Raw genomic sequence first — 15,877 nt, 5'->3', positions numbered from 1 at the left:
AAAGTTAAACACACAATATACATACAGTATAATGTAATTTTACAGATTACATTGCTGTATGGAATCATTTCACATCCCCTTTGTCCCTAGTGGTATGCCCAGTTTCCTGCATGCAGTTTTATATTATAAAAACTGTTCTTTATGCCTGGAAACTGGAGATTGTCCATAGCAACCAAAACTGTCCCTTTACATCAAAAATGGTTTTAGGCCAGCTAGAAAAAACAGCAATAATAAATTGGAATCACTCGCAGAATTGAACGATAGCGATTTGTGGGGAGATCTGTCATCAAATATTGAAAAGTAATGACAGTGACAATTCTGCAACTGAGCAAATTTCTGTGTTTTTGATTTGATTACATTATTGAATAATGTTTAATTATTGTTATATTATTATTTGGTATAATTATTTATAGTTATTTATTATATTATAATTTATGATTTAATTTTTCAAACTTTATCATACCCGGGATGTCTGCTAGACTCTGGTTTGGACAGATTTAAAGTGGAAGTAAACTCCCCTTTCGTTTTCAGCCAAGGAAGCTGCCATCTTTGCCTCTGTTTAATCTTCAACTGCTATGGTGCTGCACATGTGATTCGTTATGACACCAGCCATTGGATGGTTTGATAGTTTGGCTGAGAATGTGCAGTTAGCATTCCCGGCATTTTTTTAACTGTTTAAATCCATGGGTTAACTTCCACTTTAAGTGAGTTATTCCTAAGAATTACAGAACTATAATATAAAACGCCAAATTTTCATGCAAAATAATTGTACCGCTTTCAGCACCTAAAATCTGAAATAATCATACCGCCAGGGAGGTTAATAGTAAATCAACCCCATTGTCCACTGGAGATTTTTCCCAAGCAGCTCAAGGAGCAAAATTAAAATTTTGTCATTTCAAAGCTAAATCAAGTTGCTAAAATCACTTTGCTGGTCTTTAGTCATCAGGGATAAGCAATCCCTGATGAGTAGGGATGTGACCACCTCCTGACACCTTTTTATTTATTTATTTTTTTATTGCTAAATGGTAGTTTTACATTGTGGGATAACACCACAACTGTGAGCCAAGTGTTTGGCTCACAGTTGCGGAGTGGCCCCACCTCTGCAGCATGATTTAAATGTGCCTTATTAAAACTGCCATAGCTGGTAAGAAATGCATTGCAGCCATTGCATATGTACAGCCTTGTCAGGCTGTAATGTTAAATGTTAGAATTACAGTAGGCGGCCCGGGTTTGTGGTTTTATTTTTCACCTGATTAAACAATGGATTCCATATAATCATACTGCTTTTTAAAAAAAATAATTGAGGTCCGAATGGTAACAATTTCCCAACAAGAATGCTTTTCATTGTCATATTTGAATCAACAACCCAATTTAAAATATCAAAATTGCCTTGAACAAATCTTCCTTCGCTGAATGAAATGTTTTCTCCAGAAGACATTATGTTTACATTTTTTAAGTAGTGGTTTAGCTTTAAAAGAGGGAAAAATGTATTTGATACAATATATGCTTGCATACACACAATAAAGTATATAGCTGGGTTCACACATTTGTGGTGCAAAGATACTCACAGTTATCCCCTGTACACACAATCGGACATTCTGACAACAAAATACATCAGATTTTTTCTGACAGATGTTGGCTCAAACTTGTCTTGCATACACACAGTCGCACAAAGTTGTCGGAAATTCCGATTGTCAAAAACACGGTGATGTACAACACATACGACGAGACTATAATGAGGAACTTCAATAGCCAATAGCTTCCGTCTCGTAATTTATTCTGAGCATGCGTGGCACTTTGTGCATCAGAATTCTCTACACACGATCGGTATTTATGTGATCGGATTTTGTTGTCGGATAATTTTAGATCCAGATCTCAAACTTTGTATGTCGGAAATTCCGATGGAAAAAGTTAGATTGAGCTTACACACGGTCGAAGTGTGCACGTGAGGATGCTGTGGCACCATTTATTACCTAATGACATCCCAATTGCACCTTTCCAACAGAGGTGTGTTGCAACACTCCCACAGCTATATGTATATATATATTACAAAAAGAAAAATTGCGCTGGACAAAGAAAAAACAACTTATAGCAGCAACACCATGTGATATACACACCAATGCCAATAGAAATCAAAAAAAGTTGAGCTTATAAAAAATAAAAATATTAAATGAATACACTGAAAATAAATCAATTCATAATTTAAACAGTAAATAAGTGAATAATATATCCTGTGAACTTGGAGGCCAAGAAAAAAATGCCAATACTAATGAAAATTCATTCCAATATTATTAAACAATTAATAAATAGATATCAATTACTGTGAATCAAAAAGTAGCAATAATAGTGAAAATTAATTCATATATAAAATCATGGAAAAAATTAATTGAAGAAAAAAATGTCCACATAAAATTAAAAATAAAGTGTAAATAAAAATAATCAGTCCACAGTTTGTGAAAAAATCAAGTGACTTGTAAAGCTTTCCACATTAAAGTGACTTGTGCTGAAAAGGATCCCACCACCAAGTGAAATGCGTGCTTACCAGCTGTGAAAACGTTAAACGCATATGACCATAACCCGGCCAGGGCCTTTTCCTCAGAATATTCTCTCCAAGCGATCCAATCGCCAAATGATCCAATGGGCTACTCCTCTGTAAAGGTCTCACAGCCCTACTCATTCGGCTCTCCACTGGTACCAATGATATGGCGGAGGGTAGATGAGTATTAACTCAAAGGAAGAAAAAATGGTCCAATTATAGGTAAAACCCATAGGTATTTTATTCAGGCACAAAAAACGCAGCAGCATATAAACAAAAAAACACTTTAAAATTAGCATAAAAATGTGTCCGGCCGGCTATAAAACACACGCTTATGCTAACAAACAGACGGACGTAACGTGACATCAGCACATCGCTCCTACTGAGGCATTTCGTCACAGATTTGACATCGTCATGGGGCACCATTGTCACGAACTGTGGACTGATTATTTTTATTTACATTTTATTTTAAATTTTATGTGGACATTTTTTTCTTCAATACATTTTTTCCGTGATTATATATATGAATTAATTTTCACTAACAGTAATTGATATCTATTTATTCACTGTTTATTAATATTGGAATGAATTTTCATTAGTATTGGTAATTTTTTCTTGGTTCACAGGATATATTATTCACTTATTTACTGTTTATATTATGAATTGATTTATTTTCAGTGTATTTATTTAATTTATTTATTTTTATAAGTGCAACTTTTTTTGATTATATATATATATATATATATATATATATATATATATATATATATATATATATATATATATATACAGTATCTCACAAACGTGAGTACACCCCTCATATTTTTGTAAATATTCTAATATATCTTTTCATGTGACAACACTGCAGAAATTAAACTTTGCTACAATGTAAAGTAGTGAGTGTACAGCTTGTATAACAGTGTAAGTTTGTTGTCCCCTCAAAATAACTCAACACACAGCCATTAATGTCTAAACCGCTGGCAACAAAATCCAAATTTGGCCCAATTAGTCATTTTCCCTCCCTGATGTCATTTGACTCATTAGTGTTACAAGGCCTCAGGTGCGGATGGGGAGCAGGTGTGTTAAATTTGGTGTTATTGCTCTCAATCTCTCATACTGGTCCCTGGAAGTTCAACATGGCACCAAGTGGCGAAGAGCTCTCTCAGGATCTGAAAAAAAGAATTGTTGCTCTACATAAAGATGGCCTAGGCCAGGGATCTGCAATTAACGGACCTCCAGCTGTTGCTAAACTACAAGTCCCATCATGCCTCTGCCTCTGGGTGTCATGCTTGTGGCTGTCAGAGTCTTGTTATGCCTCATGGGAGTTGTAGTTCTGGAGGTCCGCTAATTGCATATCCCTGGCCTAGGCTATTCGAAGATTGCCAAGACCCTGAAACTGAGCTGCAGCATGGTGGCCAAGACCATACAGAGATTTAACAGGACAGATTCCACTCAGAACAGGCCTCTCCATGATCGACCAAAGAAGTTGAGTACACATGCTCAGCATCATATCCAGAGGTTGTCTTTGGGAGTTAGACATATGAGTGCTGCCAGCCTTGCTGCAGAGATTTAAGGGATGGGGGGGCAGCCTGTCAGTGCTCAGACCATATGCCAGAAGGAAACCTCTTCTAAAGCAGATGCACAAGAAAGCCAGCAAACAGTTTGCTGAAGACAAGCAGACTAAGGACATGGATTACTGTAACCATGTCCTGTGGTCTAATGAGACCAAGATAAACATATTTGGTATCAATCGTGTGTGGCAGCAACCAGGTGAGGAGTACAAAGGCAAGTGTTTTTTGCCTACAGTCAACCATGGTGGTGAGAGTGTCATGGTCTGGGGATGCATAAGTACTGCCAACACTAGGGTGCTACAGTTCATTGAGGGAACCATGTCTTTTTTTCAACCTTGCCTACTATGTAAAAATTAGAGGGTTGTTTACTGTAAGAGCGGTAAGGATGAAGAATTCTCTTCCACATGCATTAGTTTCAGCAGAGAGCATCGATAATTAAAAAAAAAAAATATATTACATAAGCACCTGAATGACCACAACATACAGGGATATACAATGTAATACTGACATAAAATCACACACATAGATTGGACTTGATGGACTTGTGTCTTTTTTCAACCTCGCCGACAATAAATGGCAACATGTATTATGACATACTGAAGCAGAGCATGATTCCCTCCCTTTTTTTTTTTTTTTTTTTAAACTTAATATTTATTGAATTTTTTGAAAAAGAAAGACATAGACATCACCAAATGGGCATATCCCGGTGTGATTATAGACGGAGATGATAACAAAGCAAGGTAGTCAAAACGCTTAAAAAAAACAAAAAAAAAGAAAGAAAAAAGAAAGAAAAGAAAAGGGGGGGAAGGGGGGGGGGGGGGAGGCAGAGGGGCATAGTTATGCACGTAACTAGAATTAGTCAGTGAATGCTAATCGTAAAAGAGCAGATAAGTCCTTTATGAGAGATGGTCGATGGGGATGATCATAGTAGAGGTGCGCTCCTAGGGTTTGTAATCCAGAGCTCCCAAGATCTGTGAAAGCGACTTGTGGAATGGTTAGCTTTAGCAAAATAATATTCCATCTGAAAGTTCTGGTTAAGAATTTGAATGACTTCTTCCAGCGTGGGGGGGAGGGCTGTTTTCCATCTTCTTGCAATTGCAAGTCTAGCTGCAATAAGTATATGGGTAACCGGAGTACGGAGATGGTTAGGCCAACTAGGGATGTGAAGTCCCAGTAGTAGATCCAGTGGGGATAGAGGAAGGGTTACTCCAGAAATTGAGAGGATGAGGCTCTTAACTTTGTCCCAGTAGCTTCTCAACAGGGGGCATTCCCACCAAATATGTAGCAGGGAACCGATTTTGTCGCAATTCCTCCAACACTTGGGCGAGGTGTTTAAGTATATTTTGGCCAGTCTTTCTGGGGTGAAATACCATTTATGAAATAGCTTCTGCGTGGATTCCCAGTGAGTGATGCAGTGGGATAATCGTAGTGGTAGTAGGAGGGCTTTTTGCCATTGTAGCTGCGTCGATGGCTGATCTGTTAGAGGAGACCAGTATTGTATACTGGAGGAGAGAAGATCCGAGTGAGGTCCGGTAAGGAGCTTGTATATCACGGAGATCCCTTTGCTTTTGGGGGTTTCAAGATTATAGTGTGTAAGTAAGGGGAGTGACAGACAGTCCGAGGTTGAATATCGCATTTTGGAGAGCATGGATCTGATCCTTAGGTAGAGGAAGAAGGTTTGTTTGGGCAGTTCATATTGCTCCACAAGACGTGTAAAAGGTTTCAGGGTAGATCCCTCAAAAAGTGAGCCAAGGTAAGTAAGGCCTTGTTTAGTCCATTCTGAGAGGGGTAGATCTGGGGAGATAAGTTGAAGCGCATCAAGGGGTAGTTTAGCCAGGGTCTCCATCGAGATCCCATCCGTCGATTGTATTAATGTTGTCCATGTTTTCTTTGAGGCCGTGATGGTGTCGAGTGGGAAATGCAGGGGAGGGAGCTTAAGCCAGGTGGCTGCAAGCAGAAGTTTAGTGTTTGTGCACAGAATGGTGGATTCGATCTGTTTCCAAATTGAATGACGGTTATCCGACCACCAAGTTTTCAGTTGGTCTAGAATGGAGGCTCGATAGTAAGCTTGGACATTTGGTGCTCCTAGTCCTCCAGAGTGAACTGGAGTCAGCACTATAGACTTCTTCACTCTAGGTCGTTTCTGCTGCCAGATGAAATCGTTAAGAAGCCCCTGAAGTTTTTTGAGTTGGTGTTGCATCATTGGGAGGGGTATGGTTCGAAAAAAGTACAGGATATGTGGGAGCAGATACATTTTAGCCTGAGCTATCCTTCCAGCCCAAGAGGCCGGAATTCGGCTCAGGTCCTTAATTAGGTTAGTAAGTTTGCCTACGAGGTCTTCGAGATTGGTTCTAATCAGTAGTCGGCTAGGAGATGTCAAATGAATTCCCAAGTAGGGAAGAAAGGAGTTTGGGGCCCAGGCAAAGGGGAAGGTGGAGGAAATTGATTTTGAGGTTTGCGGGTCTAGACCAAGGTTCAGCATGAGGGATTTACTATGGTTCAGTTTATACATGGATATTCTACTAAACTGTTCCAAGATTGCGTGTACAGCTGGAAGCGAGGAAAGGGGGTCAGTCAGGGCTATAATTACATCATCGGCGTAGAGGCCAATTTTGTGATCAACATCTCCGATTTTTATTCCAGAGATCTTTGGGTCCGATCTTATCGTCTGTGCTAACGGCTCCATCACTAGGGCGAAAATCAGTGGGGATAGCGGACACCCTTGTCTGGTGCCATTGATGATTTGGAAAGGTTGGGAGACTACTCCCGATGTCCAGATACGTGCTGAAGGGTGGGAGTACAAGCCCATTATCGCTTTATGAAATGTGCCAGACACTCCAAACTTGTGGAGGACTGCCTCCATATAGGGCCAATACACTCTGTCGAACGCCTTCTCTGCATCCAATGCTAGAAGCAGAGAAGGCGTTCCAGTATGCTCCGTCCACTGTATTAAGTCGATAAATCTTCTAGTACCGTGGGACGTTTGTCTGCCAGGCACAAATCCGACCTGATCAGGGTGTATAAGTTGGGGAATGACAGAAGACAGTCGTTGTGCGAGTAGTTTAGCGTACAGTTTTGTGTCTGTGTTTAGAAGGGAGATAGGGCGATAGTTGGCTGGATTGTCTGGGGGTTTACCTGGTTTAGGGATGGTAACTACTAAGGCATCAAGGGATTCCTTCGGCAGTACTCCTGTGGTGGCGAACTGATTGTACATGTCACACAAGTGGGGGACTAACAATTGGGAAAATTGTTTGTAGTATTCGCTAGGTAGTCGGGGCCTGGAGCTTTATGTAGAGGAAGGATTTGGATTAGTTTATGGATCTCGGAGTGTGTAAAAGGATCTTCCAATTGTTTAAGTTGTGTCGGAGGGAGGGAAGGGAGGGAGATAGAGGATAAGAAATTGGCAATGTCTTGTTGGGAAGGGGGTGGAAGTGGATCTGATCCTGACAGGTTGTACAATTTCGTATAAAAATTACCAAATTAATTTGCAATATCAAGCGGGTTAGTCATGCGTCTACCCTGGGAGTTAGTGAGGTGTGTGATTTTTTTGTTAGCTAGTTGCTTCTTAAATTGTCTAGCCATGTAGGCCCCTGGTTTATTGGCTGTTGAGTAGGTCAGCAGTCGTAGTCTTTTAATGTAGTAGTCAAAGTTTTTACGAAGGTGGTCACTGAGCTGGAGCCGGAGGTTTTTGAGTTCTGAGGATACGACCTTCGAGGGGGATTTCTTATTGGTGGATTCTAGGGATCTGATTTTAGTCAATAGGGTTTCCGTCATGCGTGAGTGTTTTTTCTTTGCCTGGGATCCAAGTTTAATAAAAAGACCTCGTAGGCAAGCCTTATGTGCGTTCCATACAATGGATTGATCAGACACAGAGTTTAAATTTTGTTGGAAATAAGTCTCAATCTCGGATCGTATTGCAGTTTCAAAATTGGGATCATTAAGGAGGGAGGTGTTAAGCCTCCAGATCGTATGCCTGGGCGTTTGAGATGGGGAAGCCAATTTAATCAGACCACGATATCGTGCCAATGTGGGAGGATTCAATAGACTGGAGTAAGTGTTTGTCTGCAATAAATAAGTCAATACGAGAGTAAGACTGGTGGGGAGGAGAAAAGAAGGTGTAATCTCTTTCCAAATCATGCATGCATCTCCAAGCATCATATAAGTCCTCACTCTGGAGGAGAGAAGCCAATGCTGAGGGTCTGCATCTAGAGTGGCTGGTGGTATCCAGCGTGTGGTCAATAATCTCATTAAAGTCTCTGCAAATTATCAGAGGGGAAGATCTGTAGGGTGCTATTTTGGCGAGGAGGGTGGAATAAAACTTCTTCTGGGCGCCATTAGGGGCATAGATATTGACCAGAGTGAGAGGGCGGCCGTCAAAGGTGGCTGAGAGGATGATGAACCTGCCATCCTCATCGCATTCACAGTGGTGTAGCGTGAAGTTAACGCTAGCGTTCACAGCGACCATAACTCCTCTCTTCTTTTTTGGGGCGTTAGCGAAGAAGCAGTGGGGGTATTTCTTGTTGCTACACTGGGGTGGCTTAAATTTAGAGAAATGTGTCTCTTGGACGCAAAGGACATCGGCATGATGACCCAGTGCTTCTTTCCATAATAGGTTGCGCTTAAAGGGAGAATTAAGGCCTTTAACATTTAGTGAGTGGACTGTTGCACTTCACTGGAAATCCCCGTCGATACCATTAGCACAGGTTCTCTCACGTATTGACCAGGTGATGCTGTCTGAAAAGATCTTTCACACTTTGCATGACACGGAACGCATTTATGACCTTAAGTGGAACCCATGGTTCCTATTTCGCTTACTGAAGTGATCGCACCTTAGGTTTTTCATATTGCTTTTCTTTTCTGTTTGCATTTTTTCCTCTTTTCCCTTTGTTTCTCTCTGTTCTCTTTCCCCTCTCTCTCTGTCATGATCTTTCTTTTGTATTTTGGGTATGATGGTCAGCTCATTGAACATGTCAGTCTCCTTATTTTTTATGACCTGTTGTTGGATGTAAGACCCATACAGTTAATCAGTAATCGGTGGTTTGTCCTGCAGTGTTCTGCTATTTGTTTTTCACCTTTCTGTAACCTTGTCATCCAACTACTTATGCTAATGTTGAAATATGATTCCTTTTGCTGACTTTGTATTTCTGTTAATAGCTTTAATAAAACCTTTTTTGAAAACATAACATTTAGTGAGGTGATCGTGAGAGACATGATAAGTGTTTTGCGAGGGAGATGCAAGCAGGCAGATAGAGATCACACCAACCAATGAATAACGAGCTAAGAGTACAGAGAGGTTGAAAAAGCAAAAACAACACAAAAAAAAAGGAAAAAAATGGTAATGAACTGGTATATAACAAGATATAACAATATATAACAGTGAGAAATGTCACAAAAATTGTGTGCGCAGCACACTAATAACCTGGGGGTTGGAGAGAAGAAACAGAAAGTATACCGCCCAGGCTGGATATGGTAGCTCTGGGGGAACTGGTGCATTAGCATAGTCAGGTTTTTTCCGCCAGTTTGGACGCAGTACGTCTGGTAGGTTCAGCTGTTGAGCCAGAGGAGTTAGAGTGACCCGTGTCTCTCGGGGGAAGAGGGAGGAAGCCCCAGTTGGTTAATTTTTTATATCCATCTTTTGGGGTAAGGATTGGAACGATTTTCTGCTGGTGGGTGACCAGTAGTTTGGTAGGGAAGCCCCATTTGTATGTTATGTTTTTCTGTTGGAGGATAGAGGTTACCGGGGAGAAGGCCCTGCGCATCTCCATTGTGGCCGGCGACAGGTCAGTGAAGAGCTTAATGGAAGCGTAGGGGGCCGGTAGGGACTTCAGGTTTCGTGTGGAGGAAAGTATTTGTTCCTTGACTTGGAAGAAATTTATACAGGCCAGTACATCTCTGGGGATGTCATCTGGGAGGCGTGATGGTTTTGCAAGTCTATGGGCACGATCTATGAGCATGTCTCGTGCGGTCAGACGAGGAAGCAAGGACGATATGAGTTGTTGCAAGTATGGGGTCAGGTCGCTTGGCATGACCGATTCGGGAATGCCTCTAAATTTGATATTATTTCGTCTGGAACGGTCTTCCAAATCGGCCAGTTTCATTTTTATGTGTCGGAGATCTTCCGTATGAAGATCTTGCACATCTAGCATTTCGTTGTGTGCTTTAGAGTAATCTTGAAGATTTTCTTCAAGAGCGCCAGTGCGTTCCTCAATGCAATCAATGCGATCATGCATCTGGGAAATGGAGATCTGTAGCTCCCTGTGTAGGTCTTGTTGCAAAGTAAGTAGCATGTTTTTCAATGTGGTTTCAGACACTGTGCTATCTGAGGCAGGCATGGCAGCCAGAGAGGGGGTAGTGTGAGAACCATGAGTCCCGGCCACAACTGCAGACCAAAGCTGCTTTTTGGCATGTGGAGCTTTATTTGGGGAATGTGCTGGGGAGGTAGCCAGTCTCTTACCTCTGTCAGCCATGAGGTCTCCTGGGGACTCCACCGGAGGAGGGAGAGTGTCCATGATGTCTCTGGAAGCATCCGGAGCGTCCTCCTGTGCTGAGTGCAGTGCGGTGTGGTGGCCCAGCGAGGCTGCGGAGGCAGCGCGCGGTGGGTTGAGAGGTTCGGCGCCATCTTGGGCCCTCTGCATAGCGGCGGCTGTCGGATAGAAATCCGTTAAGCGGCGGGGTTTGGGCTGATTATACCGCGGTTTCGACATGCCCCGTTCGTCCCTGCTCCTTCCCCGCTCCGGTGGTGTGAGCTGGGGAGAGGAACGTCGCTGCGTGTTGCTAATATCCAGGCCGTGGAGCGGAGCTCGGATCTCAGGCAGCCATCCCGGTCCGCAGCAGGCCACGCCCCCTGATTCCCTCGCTTTGAAGACTAGGCTGCAGGGAAATATTCCAACATAATGATCCTAAACACACTGCCAAGATGACCACTGCCTTGCTGGAGAGGCTGAGTGTAAAGGTGATGGAACTGCCAAGCATGTCTCCAGATCTAAACCATATTGAGCATCTGTGGGACATCCTCAAACGGAAGGTGGAGGAGCACAAGGTCTCTAACATCCACCAGCTCTGCAATGTCATTATGGAGGAGTGGAAGAGGACTCCAGTGGCAACCTGTGAAGCTCTGGTGAACTCCATGCCCAAGAGGGTTAAGGCAGTGCTGGAAATTAATGGTGGCCACACAAAATATTGACACTTTCCAATTTGGAAATTTTCACTTAGGCTGTACTCACTTTTATTGCCAGTGGTTTAGACATTATTGGTTGCTTGTTGAGTTATTTTGGGGGGACAGCAAAATAACACTGTTATACAAGCTGCACACTCACTACTTTACATCATAGAAAAGTGTCAATACTTCAGTGCTGTCACATGAAAATATATAATAAAATATTTACAAAAATGTGAAGGTATACTCACTTTTGTGAGACACTATATAGTTATTTATATATATATATATATATATATATATATATATATATATATATATATATATATATATATATATATATATATATATATATATTATTGATGATTAATGTGAATAATGATAAGGTAGTTTGTTTTTAAAATGAGGGTTCCTCCATGAGATACCAGCTAACCAAAATGTGCCCTTGCATGGAGTGGAGCTTTATGGAGTACTACTACTACTTTACATCATAGAAAAGTGTCAATACTTCAGTGCTGTCACATGAAAATATATAATAAAATATTTACAAAAATGTGAAGGTATACTCACTTTTGTGAGACACTATATAGTTATTTATATATATATATATATATATATATATATATTATTGATGATTAATGTGAATAATGATAAGGTAGTTTGTTTTTAAAATGAGGGTTCCTCCATGAGATACCAGCTAACCAAAATGTGCCCTTGCATGGAGTGGAGCTTTATGGAGTACCCAATGTAAGCCACAGCATACAGCAGGGAACAATATGGAATTTGTGAAGTGCAGCACAGTGCAAAGGAAGAGGTAGCATGGAGTTTGTGATGTAAAGCATGATCTACAGAGTGGAGTAATATGAAGTATATAATGTACAGCATAGTAGAATGGAATAGAGGGTCTAATCTACAACACAGTGAGCAGACAAAAGCTTACAGTACATTTTATTTGGGAGATGTGTTATTACATTCTTTTAGATGGCCTGTCATTGGGGGATAGGGAAATGTCTAATATAACATTTAAGAACCATCCATCACAGAGGAGAATGAGATGGTGTCAGGGACATTGTGTAGCAAGTGCTCATTTTTATGCACATGGGGCATGCACATAGGAGTTTAACAAGACCTAGAAGAACACGAATGTATGTGCACATGTGCCATGAGTCAGAGTCATTGGTTTCAACATGGATATTAGATCTTGCTGGCTCCTCAGTAAAGTTAGCCATACACTGTATGAATTTCACTTAGAGGGTGGCCCTGTAGGCCGCATTCTAAATGTCATTCCTTAATTTATAAACAAAGGAGGTGGACAATGAGATGAAGCTGATGTTTGGATATTTCAACGGCTGGCAATGGGCATAGCTGTGGATTTGGCCATCAGCACTATATGAAGAAGTTATTGTTTTTTTATTTTTGTATTTAGCCTGTAGGGTGAAAGAAAAAAATATTATGTACGTTCAACTTAACAGTTCACAGGTATATGCAATATACCTTGCTTGTTAGCTTGTCTAAGCCCTTGTACACACGGTCGGAGAATCCATCGGAATGTGTCCTATCGGACCGTTTTGTCAGATAATCCGACGGTGTGTGGTCTGCATCGGACTGTTTCTGTCAGAATATCCGTCGTACCAAATTTTCCAACTTGCTGGAAATATTTTCCGACAAACTGGTCCGATCGGACATACTCCGATCATGTGTAGAGAATTCCGATCGGACAAAGTGCCACGCATGCTCAGATCAAATTCCTACATCAAAGCTATTGGCTACTAGCCTGAACGTAGTCCCATCGTAACGAAATTACGCCATCGCGTTCTGAACGATCGGATTTTCCGACAACTTTGTCCAACCGTGTGTATGCAACAGTTTCGGACAAGATCCGTCTGATTTTGACAAAATCCGACGGAATTTGGTTGTCGGAATCTCCGACCGTGTGTACAAGGGCTAACTGGTATGTTAACTTTTATTAAATTTATATTGGAAAATGCAAACTAACTAACTTTAAATTTCACTTCATCTGTCATTGCTGAAAATGGTAGTATATAGAGCAGCTGATGTAATGCTTTGGAAATTAAATGAACAGCATTGTAAATTGTATAGGGGAATCTGTACTTGCTAATAGTGTCTTGAGAAACAATTTTTTCCCACCGTGTATTATTTGCACAAATCATATTTGAAGAGTTAAATTCTTTCCGTGGATCATAACAGCCAAGGCCAAATACCCAAAAATGTTTTAGAAAGGTATTGTCTGGCATGTTAATCCAAGAAGCTCTGTACAGGAAATTCTTAAACCCAGGAAGTTCTTTACTATGGACTGTTACTTCTAGGGAGCCATTCAATTTGTCAAGGAGATTAGGATAAAAGTAATCTGGAAGACTATTCATTCCTTCTACAGATATCCACACTTTCTCTGTTATATTATAAGAAAATTTTTCCAAAAATGCAAGAAGTAAAATAAGTGAACAGTATGATATAATAACTTTGACAGAAGAGTTTGCTAGTATTTTTTGAACTTTTGAAGCATTTTCTTTGAAAGATTGCGGATCTAGTAAAAGGTATTGTATGAAATCTACACATATTCCATGTTTCTCCATCTCCTTTTTCAATTCTAAGCTTGCTTGTTGATTGCTGTTGTCATCTGATGTTATGATTCCTACCCAAGTCCATCCAAAATGGGTTAGCAGCTGAATGATGGCAAAAAACTGAGAAATTTCATTGGGAACTGTATGGTAAAGTAATTTAAACCTGTCCCAATTATTAAACACAGAGTCAAGTGCTCCATAACTAATCTGAGAGAATAAGACATTTCTTTAATACTTTTGCTTTGTTCACATCTCTAAAGAATGCATAATACATACTGTAAGCTTACCATTCCTTTGAAATAGATTGACCAGACCAAACTCCCTTTTTTTCCGTGAGGGACTCTGGAAGTAAAACCTTAAACACTCAATAGCTCTCAAACTGGAGTAAAGATTGAGCCAGAAAGATAACATGCTCCTACAACACCACTTTACTTGAGTAAAGCCCACAAGTCCTCTTGTGGTATAACCGCAAAATATCAAGTTCAACATTCGAAAATATTATTTTACAGAAAATTTGGGGGCAGAATTCCAGCATAGGTAGTGAGTCAGCCATTGGTAAGTAAACTTAAACATGCTAGGGATAATCAGAGATCTTTCTTTACACAAAAATATAAAAAAAAAAAAAGGGCAGTCAATGGTCAATGGATTTGTTTTTCTCTGCCTTTTTTTTTCCATGTTTCTAAACACCCTCCACACCATAGAAATTAATAATATTATAAACGATGTATTACAAATCCACTCCACTATAGACATTCTACCTCCACAAATATGAACTCAAAATGTGACTTTCTGGTCAAACCCTGTCATACAAATTAATGAATCAGAAAAATATGTTACTATTTATTTTGTATGAATAGATGGTGTTAGATAAGGTTTTTCTATTTTTAAAGATTATGGAAGATGGATTTTCTACCTTACTCATCAGTACCTAACAGTGTTATTAGAGATCAACAAATAATGAAGTGTGTTTTGTCAGAAACTGAAATTAGAAATCAAACTTTTTATCCTGAATTGACAAATACCCTGCACCTTAAAGCCTACACAATAACACATTCAATTGTATGAATGAACCCTAAAATTCAAACATGGACAACTGCTAGCATATAGATTTGGTTGCACTCTGCAGATCAGTGCGGCTGGGGCTCAATTTTTTTGGGGCGGGGCGGCAAGCAAACCCCTCCGCCAGATCCACACTCACACCGGCTTCCCTGGCTTCTTCTCCCGGCTAATCTGGTCTTGAGGTCCGACTCCTGTCCTGATTGATGAGGAGGAGAAACCAGAAGACAATAGTAAGTAGGGATGAGCTGGGTGTTCGGCAAAACCAGAACATTATGGGCCGTTTGCGCCAAATTCGAGTGGCGCTCACGGCCCATAATGAATTCCGTGATCGCAGTGCATTGCTGGCTGATGATTGGCCAAGCATGCATTATGCCCCGCATGTTTGGCCAATCACAGCACCGTCTGTCTAGCAACCCGTAATTGGCCATGGTAGGATGCCTGTGGCCAATTAGGGCTCAGGGGGTTTAGTACATGCCCCACACTATATAAGGCCGCTTGCGCTGCAGCCTTGCATAGTGTGTTGTGGCTCATAGAGATAGACGGAGAGACAGTGTGTTTATTTCCTCTGAAGCTATTGCAATTACAGTCAGTGTATTGTGCCCCCTGCACAGTGTACACCTGAAGCTACCCCAATTGCTGTTGTTGTTCTGGTCCTATACCACAGCCAGCTGCAGCAGTTACAGTCAGCGTATTGTGCCCCCTGCATAGTGTAAACCTGAAGCTATCCCAATTGGTTGTGTGGTGCTGGCCCTATACCACAGGTAGCTGCAGCAGTTACAGTCAGTGTATTGTGCCCCTTACACAGTGTACACCTAAAGCTACCCCAATTGCTGGTGTTGTTCTGGTCCTATACCACAGGTAGCTGCAGCAGTTAAAGTCGGTGTATTGTGCCCCCTGCACAGTGAACACCTGAAGCTACCCCAATTGCTGGTGTTGTTCTGGTCCTATACCACAGGCAGCTGCAGCAGTTACA

General features: G+C 41.0%; 1 protein-coding gene across 1 annotated transcript in view; it reads right to left on the bottom strand.

Moving 5' to 3' along the window:
- The window catches only part of LOC143942253 (vomeronasal type-2 receptor 26-like), a 39,871-nt gene extending 29,060 nt beyond the window's left edge, over positions 1–10,811 (bottom strand). Inside the window, exon 1 of the mRNA XM_077463498.1 lies at positions 10,562–10,811. Coding sequence (XP_077319624.1) covers positions 10,562–10,811 — 250 coding nt within the window. The remainder of the gene's footprint in view (positions 1–10,561) is intronic.
- Between the last annotated feature and the right edge of the window lie 5,066 nt (positions 10,812–15,877).

This window comes from Lithobates pipiens, unplaced genomic scaffold, assembly GCF_037356315.1.
Source record: "Lithobates pipiens isolate NorthernLeopardFrog02 unplaced genomic scaffold, aLitPip1_a1.2 Scaffold_30, whole genome shotgun sequence".
Classification (NCBI taxonomy): domain Eukaryota; kingdom Metazoa; phylum Chordata; class Amphibia; order Anura; family Ranidae; genus Lithobates; species Lithobates pipiens.
The sequence above is the reverse complement of the archived record's forward strand: the minus strand, read 5'-3'. Positions and strand labels throughout refer to the sequence as shown.